Source organism: Cucurbita moschata, unplaced genomic scaffold (genome assembly GCF_002738365.1).
Source record: "Cucurbita moschata cultivar Rifu unplaced genomic scaffold, Cmos_1.0 Cmo_Scf00028, whole genome shotgun sequence".
Classification (NCBI taxonomy): domain Eukaryota; kingdom Viridiplantae; phylum Streptophyta; class Magnoliopsida; order Cucurbitales; family Cucurbitaceae; genus Cucurbita; species Cucurbita moschata.
This window is the reverse complement of record NW_019268544.1, coordinates 183674-203060: the sequence shown is the minus strand read 5'-3', so window position 1 is coordinate 203060 and position 19387 is coordinate 183674. Positions and strand designations below refer to the sequence as shown.

At 34.8% G+C, this 19387-nt stretch overlaps 2 protein-coding genes and 1 long non-coding RNA gene across 5 annotated transcripts in view; 1 reads left to right on the top strand and 2 right to left on the bottom strand.

Moving 5' to 3' along the window:
* Window positions 1-616: 616 nt before the first annotated feature.
* Window positions 617-2587, bottom strand: LOC111463131 (exocyst complex component EXO70H1-like). Of its 2 annotated transcripts, none has more exons than XM_023106959.1 (2): window positions 888-2587; window positions 617-824 (listed from the first exon to the last, which is right to left on the bottom strand). In XM_023106959.1, exons 1-2 carry the CDS (start codon window positions 2520-2522, stop codon window positions 780-782), a joined length of 1680 nt encoding a protein of 559 aa, XP_022962727.1. In that variant the 5' UTR covers window positions 2523-2587; the 3' UTR covers window positions 617-779. The 2 variants fall into 2 exon arrangements, with proteins under 2 accessions (XP_022962727.1, XP_022962728.1); XM_023106960.1 differs by having other exon boundaries at window positions 900-2587.
* A 3421-nt stretch (window positions 2588-6008) lies between these two features.
* On the bottom strand, window positions 6009-11203 carry LOC111463560. 2 transcript variants are annotated; one of them, XM_023107544.1, is made up of 5 exons: window positions 10783-11203; window positions 9868-9956; window positions 7740-9716; window positions 7045-7219; window positions 6009-6750 (listed from the first exon to the last, which is right to left on the bottom strand). In XM_023107544.1, the coding sequence occupies exons 1-5, from the start codon at window positions 10883-10885 to the stop codon at window positions 6140-6142; spliced, it is 2955 nt and encodes a 984-aa protein (XP_022963312.1). In that variant the 5' UTR covers window positions 10886-11203; the 3' UTR covers window positions 6009-6139. The 2 variants fall into 2 exon arrangements, with proteins under 2 accessions (XP_022963312.1, XP_022963313.1); XM_023107545.1 differs by having other exon boundaries at window positions 10822-11203.
* Window positions 11204-13991: 2788 nt separating this feature from the next.
* Window positions 13992-19387, top strand: part of LOC111463187 — a 12745-nt gene continuing 7349 nt past the window's right edge. The window contains exon 1 of the long non-coding RNA XR_002713835.1: window positions 13992-14002. This is a non-coding gene — a long non-coding RNA (uncharacterized LOC111463187). The remainder of the gene's footprint in view (window positions 14003-19387) is intronic.

Below are 19387 nucleotides of genomic sequence, written 5' to 3'. Positions count from 1 at the left end.
TCACTTAATGTCGGTGAGATAATAGTTGATAAAATAAATGCTACAGAACAAGCTTTTAAACTAATAGTCGAGCATCTATATCTCTCCTCATGATCAAGTTGTTCAAATCTAGCTTAAATTTATCTTCATTTTATGCTAGACACTCGACTAGTGCTTAGTTTAAAAGTTTAAAAGCTCGACGCATCGAATTGTGGTTTAAAAGCTTGTTCATGGGAAGCGTCGAATTATGACTAGTTTAAAAGCTCGACTATAATGTTCATGATAGAAAACCACAATTTGACACACTCCCTTATGCTAGACGCTTCACCTATCTCACCTCAAAGAGAATAGATCTTCACCTATCTCACCTCAAAGAAAATAGATTGAGTAGCCCTAACCCTAATCCTAATCTAACTAAGAGAGTTTGAACTGCTCTGTAGTCTCGTAGGGCGCAAATGAGCATTAGTGTGATTTGGCTAGCTCAATTGCTCGGCGAACAAATTACCTCCTTGCTATCTCAAAAAAGAAAGCAGATCCGTGCAAATTGCATCTTTGATGCCCTAAGAGGATGTTCGTTTTTTTTTTTTTTTTGTCCCTATGACCTCATGACAAATCCTTTGTATAAGTGTAAACAACATTTTGGCATCTCAAAATGAAAAAGTAGTCAATTCAAGCATTAGTGAGTAATATTAGTTGTGGATGGTTCAATGTTCATCATGCAAAGTTGAGAAAAAGAATGAAAAAGGTTGAAATAATGAGTATGGTATGGCTATCAGCTATCAGCCATCAGCCATCAGCCATCAGCCGTCTGGATTATGTTTGTTGGGCAATGAATTTGGTTCAGTCTGTGGAAAAAAAAGGTACGATAAGTAATTATCTACATCCTCAGGGGTCAATCTAGCAATTACCTCCTGCCCCACCGGAAATCTGTGCGCATGGTAGAATTCTCGGTACATCGGCAACCAGCTTTTCGCTATCGCCAAGATTTCGAATCGAAGCTTCGGGTCCGGTATGATGCTTGATCTCTGTTTCTGGTATGCTTCTTTGAAACTGGAACTGAAATTATCGTAAACCTCCGCCACTTCCGCCGTTGTAAGAGCGGCCATCGGATTTTCCGGCAGCGTCGAGATTACCTTTCCCCATGCCAAGCGCTCGTAGTTGTCGATGTACTGTTTTCCTTTCGCTTTGTGCTTCGCGATCCATTCGTCTCCGAGAAGATGATGGAGCTTGGAGCTTTGGACTTGCCAAACGATGAAACGGATATTGTTGGCTAAGAAGAGGTATGAGAGCGAAATGTCGTCGCACTGTCTTGCTTTGCTGTCGAGCTTACAGAGGAGGATGAAGATTATCCGCTCCATGTATGAAGAGACTGATGAAACTGGAGAACCGTCGGAATCTGGAGTATTGGAACAAGAATCGGCTGGAAGAGACGATTTCCACGGCGGCGGCCACCAAGAGAAAATTATGTTGAGAATCTCTCGGTACTCGGCTAGGAGAGAGAGGCAGTCCATCGATTGGAGAGCTAAGGTGTGTATTCCTCCGTCGACAGAAAGCGAATTCGAGGAGTCATTTTGTACGAACGATTCGTAATCTGAGAGCATTGTGGAAATTGATCCAGTAAGAACGCTGAGCGAGGCGATGGCTTGTGATCGAATTACTTCAGTAGATTCAAACGAAAAGATCGATTCGATCCTCTGCCAGTTCTCGATTATAGCAGTGAACATATCGAGTAAGTAGAACACATTCTTTTGCGATTTCTTGCTCTTCAAGATGACTTCTGGAAATGCAAATAGAAGCATAGCACCATCTTTGCACGCTTTAGTGAAACAAGATTCGCTAACGGATTCGGAAATTGCGAATACGAAATCGCACAATTCTCGTTCCGCATTGAAAATCGTTGTAATAGCTGCATTCACAGATTCTAACCACTTCTTGATTCTGAAATCGACTGCCTCCGAATCCATTTTACGGATTTGCGACGAAATTTTAACAATACCTAGACGATATATCGCTTCATCCACAACAGATTTGCGAACATTTCCGTATATTTCAGCACATTCTTTAGTATAACCAGACGAGATCATACACTCAGCTATAGCTCTCAGATCCGCCACAAGAACTCGATCTAAACTCGATTCTACATCCAACGGTTCGCGTTTCACGGAAAGAATCCGATAAAATTCAACCTGAAGTCGCTTCATAGCAATCTGCATCAAACTTTGAGAATATTCAAGTTTCTCAGAGGCCAAAAGATACATAACCTTCTGAAGTTCGTTCACACATCGAATGAATCGCAAACCTTCCTCCTTGCTTTGGTTAAACATCGACGTCACTTCAGCATAAGCTAACGACTCGATGCTCCATTTCGTGATAATTTCTGCAGCGGACTGCAAACTTCGATCAATCATCGATTCCGAAAATCTTTGACAATGAATCACGGAGGCGGCTTCGGATGAAGACAAAGAATTAGAGCAAATAGGAGATACCAAAGGCGAGAGCATCTTGGAACAAAGCCCGAAAAGCTTCTTTCCATGTCTCGTCATTCGAGATTTCTGAACCTCTTCGCCTCTGTTTGGGCACCGGGATTTGTCCGCCACTAAAGGGTACATAAATGTGTCTATATATATATATATTATTTATAATGATTTATTACATTTTCGTAATTATATTTTAAATGTTAGTGTTTTTATTTTTTAATTAGTCATTTAAAATCAAATTTTAACGTAATTATTAAATAATAATAATAATAGTTTTACACTAAATATTTATGAATTAAAAAAAAAAAAAGTCAAGATACATAAAAATAAAAAGATTATAAATATATTAAATAATTAAAGGCTACAAAGGAAAGTAGGAGCGCAGACTTTGTCATATTATATAAAACGACGTCGTTTAGACAGTAAAGTAATGAGCTTGAATTGTTCGGTTTAAAAGTCATGAGAGTCACAGACTAAGTCAATTAAGATTGATTTTTATATTTATTTTATTTTATTATTTAAAAAAAAAGGTCAAATGAGACGACAAATTTGGAGAGTAAGCGTATATATTTTTTAATAAATAAATATTTTGTCATAATAAAGAAAAAGTGGGAAGGAAAGTCAAGTCAAGAGAAAAATAAATGATTTAATTAATTCCAATAACAATTATTTTATTATAAGGTCGAATTATTCAAATAATGTGTCCCCATCCACTTAATATCTATACTTTTTATTTATAGCATAAAAATAAGTCAAAAAAGTCTTTATAAATAATATAATATATATTACATTACTAGTTTCTAACCGATGCACGTGAAATCCTTCCTTTTTTTTATTATTTTTAAAATACAAATTCATTTTTTTATTAAAAAATTAATTTTAAAATACAAAAAAGTGAGTTTTTAATTTTTTTTCCATTTATATCTAATAATTTGATGATTTTTTTTAAAGAATATTTAATATATTTCTCTTAATATTGTATTTAAAATTCAACGCTTAATATATTTAAATTTTTTTAAAGTTTACCCGAATTTTAAAATTTTTATGAATTAGTCAATTTAATCAAGTCTATTCGAATTTAGAATTGTGGGTCGTGCAATCGAATCAATTGTGGGCCCCGCTCCAAAATTCTTCCTTATATTTTGTGTTTGAATTTGTTTACGAAGAACAAAAATATTATTAGTCTATTATTTTTGTAATATATATTTGTCGAGATGGAAAACATATTTGTAGCACAATAAAATTATGGTCTCGTGATTTTTCCTTTATTCATTTGAAATGATAACGAACAATGTTTGTCGTAAAAAACTACTAATTTCACATTTTAATATTTGTAATGAGATTACTTATAGTATGAGTATGAAAATAATTGACGTGCATGTAATGAATGAAATCACAACAAACTTTTTTTCCAAAATGGTTATAAAACGAGCCCTAAATTAGTAGTTTTTTTTTTTTTATTATTATTATTGGTACGTTATCGTTTAATTAGTCAAAAGCTAGCCTTTGGCCTTATTGTATAGCTTACTGTTTAGTCTCACAGGTCGTTCACACAACAAGACACGTTTTAGTTAATGAAATAATATAGAATCAAAAGTCGTTAATGAGCTAAATATTTTAAAATTGACGTGACGAAACAAGTTCAAGTAAGTCAATAGACTTGAAGTTACAAGTCTTTGAAGCATTTTGTTTGGTAACTCAAAAGGACTTTAACTTGAAAACAAATGAGCTACGTGTGAACTCTAAAGATTCCATAAACCCTAAAATCACATAATTGGAAGCAAAAAATAATCCTATAGGTTTTAAATTTATTTACGTTTTTTTCAATGCTCGGGTCGATAATTAAAATATCGACTTTTAGAATAGTAATTAGTATCTTATCCATTGAGATAAATGAAGATTAGGATAAAGGTGTTATTTAGGAAGTGATAATCTAAATTTAGCACGTGTGAACTTGTTGACTTTTGTCGGTAAGTGTTCCAATAAACTTAATGCTCTAGCCTTCATGTGATACTTCAAGTAATAATGATGTTATTTATATATTTGAATATTATTTTATTATATAAACAGATAACGAGAGGTTAGAGTTTAAAAATACTTCTAAACTTTTAAAAATCTTTACGGATGAAAATTGTTAGTATTTTATTTCAAAAATATTTTTGAAAGTTTTAAAAATATTCTTAAATTTTAAAAAAATTTATTATTACTTTTCAATTTAAAAAAAGTTAAAAAATATCAGTACCATTAATACTTATTTTAAACAATACCTATGAAATTTTAAAAACTTTTATAAAAAAATGTTCAAAAAAAATTATTACCATCAATATACAGACGAAAAGTGCTTATTGACCTTTCATAGATTATATCCAAACTTTTATAAATGATAGTTTTTTAAAGTTTTATTTTTGAAACTGTGGTCGGTAAAAATATTTTTGAAACAAAATGTTAACCTTTTAAAAATATTTTAAAGATTTTTTAAAATTTAAAAATGTTATTAAAATTTTTTAAAATTGAAAGATATATATTTATTTTTAGGTAATATGTAAAGTTTTAAAGTCATTTTTATTAATTTATTATGTCTTAAAATTAAATGTGGGAGGATTTAATAACCTTGCTTTATGTTGACGAAGACGTGAAACGAAAAACTTAATTTAATGGGAGCGTTGGATACGGTCGTGATGTGATTGGGTCTAAACGCCTGTGGCGGCAGACCCACATAATGAGAGTTAGAACGACGACGTACCGTAACAATACCACCGTTGGAATTGATGGCAGGAGTCCACGTGGATTGACATGAGCCGTTGAGATCAGGACTTGTCTCTCTTTTGGGGCCCACCTTCTTCATTTATCCATTGCCCTTTTCAAAAGGCCATTTACTTTCAACATAATAAAAACCCCTTTCTAAGTGTCTTAATCTGAAATTCACAGCTTATGTATATATTAATTCTAAACAAAACTATTCCACTTATTTCGATATCAAATATTTGTTAATTGTACGTACTCTCGTGAAAAAAAAAATACTTATACAAAAATATCCGTTAATCTCATACATAGTATATACTCTCATCATTGTAAATATTACTTTAATGTTGTTACAGTCAATCATTCTTACGGTACTGTGTGATAAGTTCAATAATGGAGAAATTGAGAGTGAAGGACAAAGGTGAAGAAAAGATTCTCAGACTTCATAGTTCAATTTGAATGTGTTACATATCTTTCTTGACTCAAAAGCATAATAAAATGAAAGAAAAGAAAATAGACACAGCGTATGAGTTTACAGTGAGAATAACGAATAAGAACGAAACACTATGTTAGTATAATTTTATTCTCATCAAATGATTTTCCCGACTCAAAAGCAAAATCAAATGAGAAAGAAAAGAAAAGAGACTGAGGTTACGGTTCAGTAAATGAATCGGTTGCTTTACCAAATGAGAAAGAAGAAAAGAGAAATGCAAGATGAATGAGAAGAAAACGAACAATTCTATGGTAGTTGATATGGGTTTTTTCGGTTTTCTTGTTCTTGAGTTTATGAACACTTTTGTTAACAACGACGAGTGAGAAGTAAGGTCATCAATTCATTTTATTGAATCCTTCTTAAGAAATGAGGGATTAACTAACTAACACAACATTTCATCCACACGTTTCTTCCTCCAATGACCTTTAAAACGTAAAAACAAAAAACTCTATATCACATCCTTCACTACTTCCGCTAAAACCTCATTTATCATCATCCTTTCAATTTCCTTACCTATCACATCAATTTCATCCCCTAAATTCTCCCAATCCGACTCCTCTACTACATCAAATCTAACTATTTGGATGTCAAGAAACTTACAGAGTCTGTTTTGGAGCTCATTTTTCATCACCCACTTCGTTGCAATCTGAGTTTTTGAAGGCCTCACCCATGGGTGAAGGTCACTGAGCTCTCGGCCAATCTCCAAGATTCCTGAGTTTATGCAGTCGAACAGCAGCCTCCTCTCCGACCGTGTCGTGGAGGAAGGACAGCTCTGTTTTTTCTCAAGCTGCTCGAAAATCTTTGGATTGATAGGGCAATCGGATGATGAGCATATAGTAGCTAATAACGCACCTGGGTTGGCAACATTGAGGCCAGAATCGGTCAAGATGTCGAGTAAATAAGAGAACTCCCAGTTATCTTTCGTTTTGCACGGACCCTTCTCATCATCCGGTAGCCCAGAAGATAGTTCTGTTGCATCTTCGTCACTGGATATGAGCATGTGTCCCTCAGTGAATGGTTCGGATTCCAATTTGAGTAGCTGAAGCTGCATTCGAAGGCCTAGAATCGCGACGGGGAAATTAAGTTAGAAGGGTTTCAAAGAATTTGCAGAAAAGAAAGATTCTCGTTGAAATCAAGATTATCAGGATATGTACTGTTCTTCTCGAAGATGATAACCAGAAATGAAACTCCTATTTATATCATCATATTATAAAATTGGAAAATGAATGATTTTATTCGCTTACCCAACTGGCTCAAATTTTAATGCGATAATATATGTAGGAAAATAAAAATAACATGCAATATCCGCCGTTAAAAGTTACATACGGATAATACAGTACAGATAGAAAATACCTTGGAGGTCGGCGCTGACGTTCTCGAAACATTCAGAAGATGATGAGAGATAATCTCCAAAAGCAGGTTCCAGAACTGAAACTGGACTTGGTTGATCAGCCTCCTTCGAACTTGGAGATTCAAGCCCAGCTACAGATTTGTGTGAGGGCACTGGACTTTCTACTGATGGCCCTTCCTGAAAGATCATAAAATATTCAAAACTGGGAACGCTAGATGAAATGCTTCAAAAAAAACACCTAGCTGGAATCGGGCGTGTAAGGAATTACGACTCTTCACAATGGTATGGTATGATATTATTCATTTTGAGCCTAAACTCTCAAGGCGGAAGGGCTCGTACTAATAGAGATGTATTTCTTACTAATAAATTCATGATCATTTTCTAAATTAGCCAAATATAGGACTCAGTCCCAACAATCCATCCTCACGTGTCAGGAATCAATCAAATAGGCTCTCATAACAGACATATTATTCAAATACATTAGATAAAAGTATTCTTTTTCACCATCTTCAAAGAATAAGAGCCTGAGTTCCTACTATTTGGAAATGGAGCAACTGCCGCCTCACAACAGAATATAATATCGAAGCCATTAGCTTGTAATTTGATGTTTTATCACATAAAAGAGGAGACTGCAGGTTAGTCAGCAAGTAATAATGACATAATGTAATTAATAACAGCTACAGAAGTAAAGACAAACCTCTTGTATTATATTGTCTTGGTCGTTAACACAAGAATTTCCAACTGTTGACATGTACTCCGATGACTCCAATTCTAACACAGGTGTTTCAGGGAACATCGTTGTGTAGACATCTCCGACATTCTCAGTACTTTGAGATATTGGACTTCTATCATCGACATTGGAACAGGAGGCCCCAAACTCCGTGACAGTCATTTCATATGAACCATTGTCAAGAGAGTGGGTGTTCATGCAATACGGGTTTACTTGAGCTTGCAGTAACATGTCATCACTTTCCATGAATGAAGGCAGCAGACAATCTGATGTTATCTTGCTGGGTGGTGATTTATGACATGGTGGCCATTCCCTCTGATAAAAAATTCTTTTTACAGCCTCATTATTTTCCTGTTTACTCTCTTTTGAGATTAGATGCTTGTTGGTGCCCTTAGATCGGTGCACTGTTTTGGGGCTTCCAAATCCAGTTGATGAAGATGGAAGAGATTTCGACCTGCTTAATTGGCTACAGTCATCCTTCCAGCCATCATTGCTGCTTATGCCCAAAGGTTCAACCTCCCTATCAGATTGCTCATCATTAGAGAATTTATCTGTGAATCCCTCTGTAATTCGTGCATCCGAATGTTGTGTAAGTGTAACTTCCTTATCAGTGGAAGCTAGCATGTCAGCCAGGGTGCTGCTTCTACAAACAGCTCCCTTATTCTCAGAGTTTCGAGAGGATCTCCACCTAGCAGTGAGTCTTTTCTTTGCCTCCCTACTGATAGAAGATTCTTTATGACGAGAAGATGATTGTGAATATCCCATATTCAAGTTTACAAAACTTTTTGAAGCAGCAGACCTCATCGCTGGTTCTTCTGCAGATTCATTTCCAGACAAGCTACAAGAACTCTCGTCCCCAGCATATCCTTGAAAACTGGAGCATGTTAAATTCACTGGGGACGTACAAACTTCTTTTCTCATCTGCCGGGTTCTCCCATGAAGAATTTCTCTGGACTCTTTGTCATTGTGCCTAGATGCAACTTTCTTGTCTAGAGAGTTTTTCTTTCCCCTAAATTCCTTGTTTGTTCTTTCAACAGTTTTAAACTCCCCAAGATCTGAACATTCTTGAAAAGAATGAGAATGGTACATAATATTTCTAGCATTCTGCACTTTGCCTATGTTTGGTTTGAGAACAACAATTCTCGTAGGGAGATGTTCTAGTTCATCTTTCTTTTCCAAAATTTGTGAAGACTTTGAAAAATGACCGGAGAAAGAACTGTCCGAGTGGCTGGAATGACCGCCCCGCTGAGTGTAATGTGATTTACTACTATTCTTATGTGGAGTTCCCCTCTCTGAGTTGCCTCGAAGCACAGGATAGTCACCCTTCTTATTGTCCAATGACTCCATAGCAGTTAAGCAACCACGACAAGAATAGGAGTCGGCATCTCGCAGATCATGCATATGCCTAGCAAACAGTGAGCCTGGTTGATGTAGAAACTTCAGTAGAAGATCTCGGTTTGACTCTAGCGCATCAAGTGCATCATGAAATTCCCTCGAGTCACGTGACTTCTCATCAGTTGATAAGCGTTTAGCATCCAAGAACTTCTGCCGAATGAATGCCATTTCTGATTCAGTCAACTCAATTTTTGGGGTTCCTTGATCTGGCTTTCTACTCTGGTCTGTCTTTGAAGTTTCCAAGACCTCAAAAACATCCTTAAATTCTTGTTGACCCTTCGAGCTTCTCCTGGTCATTTGACCATCAAAATAAATGCCCCTCCTACCCACCTTCTCCTTTGATATACACCTCTGTGCATAGCCCTCTGATGAACATTTTTGTCGACTGTAAGCAGACCTCGGCATGCCATCAAGACCCATCAGTTTGGCGATAATGCCTGGCGACCTCTTTTTCATTTCAGTTTCTTTGGACATTTCATCTGCTAATAATTTCTTCACTGGAGCTCCAAACGTATCTTTAAAAGATCTCCGCCCCAGCTCGAGTGTGAACTATAAGAACAATTTCATTTCCGCATCATAATTCTTTACATCTCTTTGATATTTTCTAAAAATCATAATAAACTAGAAAATCCGCAAATCATGTAGAATATAACTAATATGTAACAATTGTACGCTGAAGGACTGAAAAGAACTTGCATACCGGATCATCTTCAGTAACACCACTACTGCTCGAACCGGAATCAGAGCCCAATGTCGGTAAGTTTCTCTGTTTCTCACTCTTTCTACTCCCTGAAATTTAATCCTACAACTTTAGGGTGGGAATTCAATAACGGAGCAAAGTTAAACACAGCAGAAATTTTCAATAACAGAGACGCTTAGTTGATTAAACAACCAAGATCTATCGTCTATTTGTTGGTTTTTAAGAAGAACATAGCGATTTAAGCGGACGATTGAGGAGAAGATACATTTGGAAAATTGTATTTATACAGCAAAAACAAACAGGCGTCTGGAAGTATCAAAACAGAAGAAAGAACGAAGGAAAAAGAAAAGGAAAAGTCGTGTAAATGGAAAATACAAACATAATTGGAACACGCCAAACCGAAAGAAAACGAAATAATCATGAACAGCACCGATCATACACAGACCATTATAGAAAGTCATAAAGCAACTACAAAATTTGCTTTAACAGAACAGCGAGCGGAAACCAGGCTAAGGACCAACAAATTGCATCATATGAACTCCACGACAGCCAAAAAGTAAGATTCCGTCATATTCCTGATCTTTATCATCAAACAAATTGCTGATACCGATCTTTACAACAATAAATCCCCGTCGAAAGAAGAAACTGAGCCAAATTTAACAACTAAACCTCATTCGTACAAACAAGTAGAATCTAATCTGTTCATTTCAACTCTTTCTAGGCAACCAAACAGAAGAGTACTCTTCACTCAGTGCAGTGAACAAATTCGAAACAATTTTCAGCCCAGATTGGCCAGGTAAATCACTAAAAAAAACATTAACAAACACACAAGTTCATCTCTCCATCTATTTCACACAATTTTTCAACCAGCAAGAAATTAAAAATAAAAAAAACAATAATAACTAAATAAATAACCTGCTCGTAAACCACGGTTAACAGGAGAAAACCTCTCACCGGAGCTCCGATCAGCATTACTGGCAACCTTGTACCGCTTATGGCGAATCATCTCCATCTCCATCTCCAAAGACGTTCATGAAAACCAGAGCAAAGCTAGAGATCAAAAATGCAGGAAGCAAGCAAAGAATCCATCGGTAGCCTTCAGTTGCAGGAGCATAAACAAGTGTAAGAAAAAAAAAATGGAAACAAGATCAAGATGCTGCGGAGTTTGTAGAGAGAGAATCTTTTAGTTTTTTAGTTTTAGTTTTTTGGATCCGTCCAGACAAATTGAAGCGAGAGGGCATTGAATACGGATCCGTTGCAACTGCCGACGGAGTGGAAGCGGTGAAAATGGTGTGAGTTTTGAGAGAGAGAAACTAGGCGCGTGAAGAGAGAGAAAGAGAGGTGGCGGAATTTATATTTTTTTTGAACTTTCAAAACACTGATATACGGACAAAGGGACTCATATCTTCGCGGCCAACTCCTACTACCCTATTTCCACGTGTCCATCAATATTCAAAATATTTTATTAATTAATTCATTTTTATTTTTGAAAATAAACCTCTGTATATGGTAAATATATATTACCATGTATGATAAGGTTGAATTGGATTGTCGAGTTATTAATTTTTTTTAATTATTTAAAAAAATTTCTACGAGAAACTTAATATAATGAATTCTTGTCCTTTATGCCGTGAAATACATATCACATTAATAATTAAAATATCGTAAAATTCAAATATTAAACATTCACAAGTCAAAATTTATTACGGGCAACCGTGACACGTCAAATATTATTAAATTTCTTAGCAATTTTAAAAGTTATGTACGGTTGGATTTGGTTGTAAACCCTATTTTTCGAGTTACTGTGAGATCCCTTGTACATAGAAACAAATCATTATTTATAAGGGTGTGGAAATCTCTCACTAATAGACGTATTTTAAAACCGCAAGGTTGACGACGATACGTTATGGGCTAAAGTGGACAGTATCTACTAGCAGTAGGGTTGAGTTGTTACAAATGTTATTAGAAACAGATATCGAGCGGTATGCCAATAAGGACATTGGGCACCCAAGAGGTGGATTGTGAGATCCCACGGCAGTTGGAGAGGGAAACAAATCATTCTTTATAAGGGTGTGAAAACCTCTACTTAATAGACGCATTTCAAAACTGTGAGGTTGACGACGGTACATAATGGGCTAAAGTGAACAATATCTACTAGCAGTGGGATTGAGCTGTTACAAATGTTATAAAAAATAGACACTAGGCGATATTGCCAACGAGGACGTTGGGCACCCAAGGAGGTAGATTGTGAGATCCCACATCAGTTGGAAGGAAAAACAAATCATTCCTTGTAAGGGTGTGCAAACATCTCCCTAACATATGCATTTCAAAACTGTGAGGTTGACGACGGTACATAATGGGCTAAAGTGGGCAATATCTACTAGCAGTAGGGTTGAGTTGTTACAAATTTTATAAAAAAAACAGACACTGGGCGATATGCCAACGAGGACGTTGGGCACCCAAGGAGGTGGATTGTGAGATCCCACATCAGTTAAAAAGGGAAACAAATCATTCCTTATAACCGTGTGGAAACCTCTACTTAACAGACGCATTTCAAAACCGTGAGGTTGATGGCAATACATAATGGGTTAAAGTGGACAATATCTACTAGCAGTAGGGTTGAGTTGTTACAAATGTTCTCAGAAACAAACGCCGGGCGGTATGCCAACGAGAACATTGGACCCCCAAGAGGGTGGATTGTGAGATCCCACATCAGTTAGAGAGGAGAACGAAACATTCTTACAAGAGTATAGAAACCTTTTTCTAATAAACACATTTTAAAATTTCAAGGGTGATACGGATACATAATAATGGGTCAAAACAGACAGTATCTACTAACAATAAGGTCCGTTACAATTCCAACCAACGAATCCAACCAAAACATTCTGTTGTCAACAAATCCAGCTCAACCCAAATTCAAAAAAAAAAAAAAATCTAACTCAACCCAACTCTTTCAAATTGAGTTGGATAACCCGAGTTGTTCGGGTAATTTGAACACCTGTACTTTTACACGCCGACATATATATCTATATCTATATCTATATATATATATATATATATATATTTGAAATTTATTGAATTTTAAAGGTATATTAATTTTTTTTTCTTGGGGTATGAGCTCAAGTTTGGACAAAAGAAAGGGTATTATTGGTTGTATTGGAGAGGTTGTAATGGAATCTTTAATTTTTGGAAGCATTGTGCTAGACCTCAAGCATGTCCTTATTTTGTCTCTTACCTTCATTTATTTTTCTTATATTTATTAATATGCTGTATTTTTATTCGCTATACATTAATTTAATAATTAAAAAATTAGACACGGTCGATTTAAGTTACAGTGTTCATAGATTATATAATATCTTATAAGTTTCTCTCGTGACAATAGTTGACGTGCGTATAAACTACTTCAAGTACTCAATATATAAATATATTATTAATAAGTAATATAATGTGCTTTCGCTAGCATATTAAATTAATTAAGACATATATCATTAATCAAATATGAGTGTTCATATGATTCGATAACCTGATCAATCAAAACTACCCAACCCAAACCATAAGGGGGGTTGGGTTGAATTTTTTAAAAATCGAAAAATCGAGTAGGTTTGGAGGTTGACTTTTTTTTTTTTAATATTAATAATATTTGACGTTTACCACCAATGTTAGTAATATGTTGTAATTGACTTTGTTTTTGTCAGGTCAACTCAATTATCTTAAAAATAGAGTTGTAACTCAACTCAACTCTACCTTACTTCTGAAATTATTATGAATATTAAGAATATTTACTATTATAATTGATGCTACTGATGTGTTGTAACCGACTTTTTTTTGTCGAGTCAACCTAACAATCTCGAAAATAGAGATACAACCCAACTCAACCCTACTCTACGTTTAAAATTATTATGAATATTAAGAATATTTGACGTTTATATCCGATGTTAGTGATGTGTTGTAACTGACTTTATTTTTGTAAATGTTTAATATTTGAATTTTATGAGATTTTAGTTATTCATATAACATGGATGGTGAATAAGTCGACAACTGAACCCAACCCAACCCAACCGGAAAATTGAGGATTTGACTGAATTCCATTCAGGTTGTTCGGGTCACCAACCTAACTAACCCAAAATTTCAAATTGTTCCAAAAAAATTTCCTCAATTCAACCGATGTACCCAAATAAAAATACTTTTTCATGAAAATTAATGGAAAAAAAATAATAATAAATAAGAGAGAATTCATGGAAGAATAAAGCCATCAATCATGGGTGAATATGATTAGAGTAGCACTTGATTGGGTTGGTAGCTTCATGTTTGCAAATTAAGCAAACATATCTAATATTGCAATAATTACTCTAAATTCACTTTTTTTTTTTTTGCTTGATTATGTCTATAAGCATATAATTAATTTTTTATTTCATTTTTTTTAAACTATACGACTCGACTAGATCAAATTGATCTAAATTGCTCGCTCGAGTTTAACTTATAATTGGTCGTATAGCTTCAATAATTTGAATCTCTAGTCAACTATAGAATTGTTCATATCACTCGAAGGCTCGAACAATCGAGACCACTTGACCCAAATTGTAAAACTTGATTTGGGTTAGAGTTTTTTACGGGGTTGGGTTGAATTTTGAAAATTTTTGGTTCGTGAATTGGAGCTTTTATGGTCAGGTTAACTTAACCAACTCGAAAATAGGGTTCACAACCTAACCCTAGTTTACGTGTAAGATTGTAATGAAAATTAAGAATGTTTGACGTTGTAACAGATACCAACTAACGATGCGTTGTGACTTATGAATGTTCGGTATTTGAGTTTTATGAAATTTTAGTTATAAATGTGACATGTATGGTTAGAAAACTAAGATTATTTTCAATAATTAAAAATAATAATGACTCGACAACCTGATCCAACTCATCAAAATAAAGGGTTTGATTTTGAATCTGATTTACATTATTCATTCACCAACCCAACAAATCCAAAATTTCGATTTAGTCCAAAACTTTTCCCCAACTCAATTCATGTACACCCTTAATCAACATCGGTTAAAGAGGAGAACAGAGCATTTCTTATACGTGTAACGACCCGAAATTTTCTACTTAATTTAAGGTCGCTACTGTATACGTACCATAAACATTAAATGCGGAAGACTTCATTTAAATTCCATAAAACATAACCTTTTAACTTAAAACACAGCCATGGTCTTACTTGTTTCGAAAACATCTTAAAAACGACACAACAAAAGACTAAATAAAATAAATAAGCGTTTAAGTTAAAAACATCATATTCTAGCATAAGCTAAGAAAATAAATACCACTATCCTATGCATGTGCCATGGTCTCGAGTTGCGATGCCGTCGTCAGCCGTACAGGAATGTCTTGCCTTACCCTTAAAAATGTAGTAGCACATGACTTCAGTATTTAAAGAAATACTGACGAAGTGACCCCACTATTGAGGTTGCAACAATCACATGCAATGAGATGATGAGACCTATCTTTCATTCCGTTTTCCCTACGGTGCTGTCCTAACGGGTAATTTTGGACGTGTACCATATACTCTACACGAAGCCCATACGTGTGAGTATGGGCTCACCAGCTAGTTCGCACACCGCTGGGCCACTTTCCTTATTCAGTGGGCATACTCTAGGAGCCCCTTAGGCTGGACACCCGCTAGAACTAATAACAGTCACGGTAGTGCTATGCAAAGCATAACGATTGTTGTCCTGCCATTAGATGTACGCGTTCGTACCCTCGTGATGGGATAAGGTATCCCCAAATGCATGAGCACACATAATGCATGAGGTCCCAAAACTTTTCCATTTTCATTATCCTTTAGTACAACCCTGCTAGCATTATGTACATATCATATCATTTTTCATATCGTTTCAGATATCGTTAATCATTCATATTATATCGTTTCTCATTCTTCAGTTCTCAAATCATACATAATTCTAACGAGATTATATTCCATGCCATTTATCGTAATTTCATGTCATTCATATCATGTCGTATACATACAATTTAAGAGACCTAACATAACGTTTTATGCTTTTAACTAACATTTCATCATATACACATCATACCATGACATATTGCATCACAATGTATCATATCATAAACAAGTCATAACGTAAACACTTCGTAGTCATATCGTTTTCTAACTTATCATAGCCTTAACGTTCTTATACCTATCACAGACATATCATTACGTAAACGTACCTTAGTCATATCATCACAAGAACGTAACCTAACGCTATCGTTCTATCAATCTATCACAAACCTATCCCTTTCTACCCGTAACCTAGCTGTATTATTGTAATAGCCCAAAAGTAAATAAATAAACAAATAAACAAATAAAAATAATTATAAAAATAGTTCAAACAATAATAATAATTAATTAATTAATTTTAAAAAAAACATTTCCCCATTTCTCTACTAACCTCTCATCCCTTCCCACAATTATCTCTTCTCAACCAATCCTTACGCCAGAAAATAACGGCAAAAAGAAAAAGAAAAACAATAATTGTCAAATTTACTTCAGAAAAGAAAGAAAGAGAATGACTTTTACACCGTTAAGATTCACCCAGATTTAGGTCATCTGATATATATTAAATCTTCATTTTCTTTTATCCTATTTTTTTTAGAAATCACAATCAATTATAGTTAGATTTTCATTCAATTATTACAATGATCTAGTTTCAGTTAGAAACTAAATGTCAATTGTACGATTTAGTAAATAGTTTAATATTAGATTAAATTTTTATCCTAGCAAAATGAATAGATTAAAGATAGAATAACAAGAAAACTTCTGAATAGGAAACAATGATATAAGTAAATAGGAAACATAAGGAAAGATTTGGAAACAGAGATACAGTGTAAATCTGGAATACATGAGAACGGAATTAAAACCCATAAAAAAAATTGGGAATTAAAAACCACACACTAAATATAGAGGGAAAGGTAAATACAGAGAGTAGTAATATCTAAGTCTTCAACTACTGTACCTGTGACTTTTTGAGTTTTCGGATAGACCCCTGTGATAGAGTGATATATTAGATTCGCACTAATGAGTTAGTAAGAATACAAGACCTCTTCCCCAACCCAACTCACGGAACTCAAGTCATCCTTTCTCTTCTCTTTATAGCATATCCCAATCTCGTCGCTTTATCCCTGCCCTTTTCTTTCTACACGAGAGGGTAGCCCCTCGGTTAAGGTTTTCTTACAAATGCTAATTAGGTTAGCTTCTTTTTAGCTGTATCTACTTTCTTATACAACATAACCATGAAAAATAAGATTGTTGATAAAAATATAATTGTAGATATATAACATTTCAAGACTTTTAACAATGGACCAATGTAAATTAGAGAAATAATGTTGTAGAGTTCAAACCCGAAACTAATGTCATGGGCTCATATAGGTTGACTCGGATTTCAAAGGACGGAATCAAACTTTCATTAAAGATATATTCGTGACAACGACTTAAGCTAGCCAGGTAAGTGGCTCACCCGGCGTAGGTTACGCGTTATTTGCTGTATGTTGGCATGCGCCCGTGGATTTGCACATGTCATTAAATTGTATGCTAGTTTAATGTGCTTAAGTACGAACTCATGTGAACGTGAATGTATGTTATGTATGCTGCTTAGTTTGATGTGATACGTTATGTATGTGACGATATGTTGTTCCTGAATGACTAGGACATGATTGTATGGAATATGTGAATGTAAACAGCATGAATTGTATGACATGAAACACGATCAACTGTCTGGAATCATAACCCCGATAAGAATATGTATGAAATGTGAATTGAAAATGAGAATGACATGAAGCATGGAACGTGACAGGGGGGTTATGATCATTAATGATAAATGTAGAAGTAGGGGGACCTCATGCATTCTGTATGTTCATGCATCTGGGGGGATACCCCTATCCCATCACGAGGGTACGGACGCGTATATCCAATGGCAGGACAACGATCATTATGCTTTGCATAGTACTGCCGTGACGATTCTAGTTTTAACGGGTCTCGGCATAGGAGGCTCCTAGAGTATGCCCACCGGATAAAGAAAGTGGCCCAGCGTTGTGCGAACTAGCTGGTGAGCCCATACTCACATGTATGAGCTGTGTGTAGAGTATATGGTACACCTCCACGATTACCCATTAGGACAGCGCCGTAGGAAAAACGAAATGAAACGAAAGATAGGTCCCATCGCATGTGATTGTTGCATAACCCCGATAGGGGGTCACTTACTGAATATTTTAGAAATACTCAAGCCTTGTGCTACTACATTTTTCAGGTTAAGACAAGACATTCCTGTACGGCTGACGACGGCATCGCAACTCGAGACCATGAGACATGCATAGGGTAGTGGTATTTATTTTCTTAGACTTAGGCTAGACCAGGATGTTTTTAACTTAAATTCTTATTCATTTTGTTTAGTCTTTTGTTGTATCGTTTTAAAGATGTTTTCGAAACACGTAAGTCCATGGCTGTGTTTTAAGTTTAAGGTTATGTTTTATGGAATTTAAATGAAGTCCGCAATCAATGTTTATGGTACGTATACAGTAGCGACCTTAAATTAAGTAGAAAATTTTGGGTGTTACAATTCTTCCATCAATCTCTCTTATCCATATCACTTCAGTATGTAACCTAACCTTAACGTTTCATGAACGTATTTTACTCCTATCGTTACATTTCGTTTTGTGCATCCTTCTCATATCCTATCTCAAACATATCCTTGAACACATCGTACCGTAATTATTATCATACAATTTACATATTATAACATATACATAACATTTAAGAAACATATCGATCCACAGACAATTCACACATATCAATATATATGACACGTGCAAAACCACAGGACACGTGTCAACATCAAATATAACCATGCCGATAATAAGGTCACTTACCTGGCTAGCTTAAGTCGTTGTCACAAATATATCTTTAATGAAAGTTTGATTCCGTCCTTTGAAATCCGAGTCAACCTATGTGAGCCCATGACATCAGTTTCAAGTTTGAAATCTACAAAACCATTTCTCTAATTTACATAGATCTATGGTTAAAAGTCTTGAAATATTATATGTTATAATTATATTTTTATTAAAAATCTTATTTTCCATGATTACTGTGGTATAAAAAGTAGATAAAGCTATTTAAGTTATTCTGACTTTACTACTCTCTGTATTTACCTTTCTCTCTATATTTAGTTTGTAGTTTTTAATTCCTTAATTTTTTTTCATCGGTTGTCTTTTGATTCTGTTCTACAAATCTTTCCTCAATCTTTCCTCCTCTCTCTTTGTAATTATTTTCATTCTAAAATTTTCTATTCTGTAAACATTTTCAATTACGTAAACAAGATCTCTAATCCTATATTTATTTTTATGTAAACAAATATTATTAGCTTAGTCGAATCTTTGGCTACTATCGTACAAATGTATAGATCTGCCAACTAAAATTTTACTAATTATAACCTTATTTCCTATAACTTCAAAATCTAACAAAAAAAAAAAAAAAAAAAAAAAA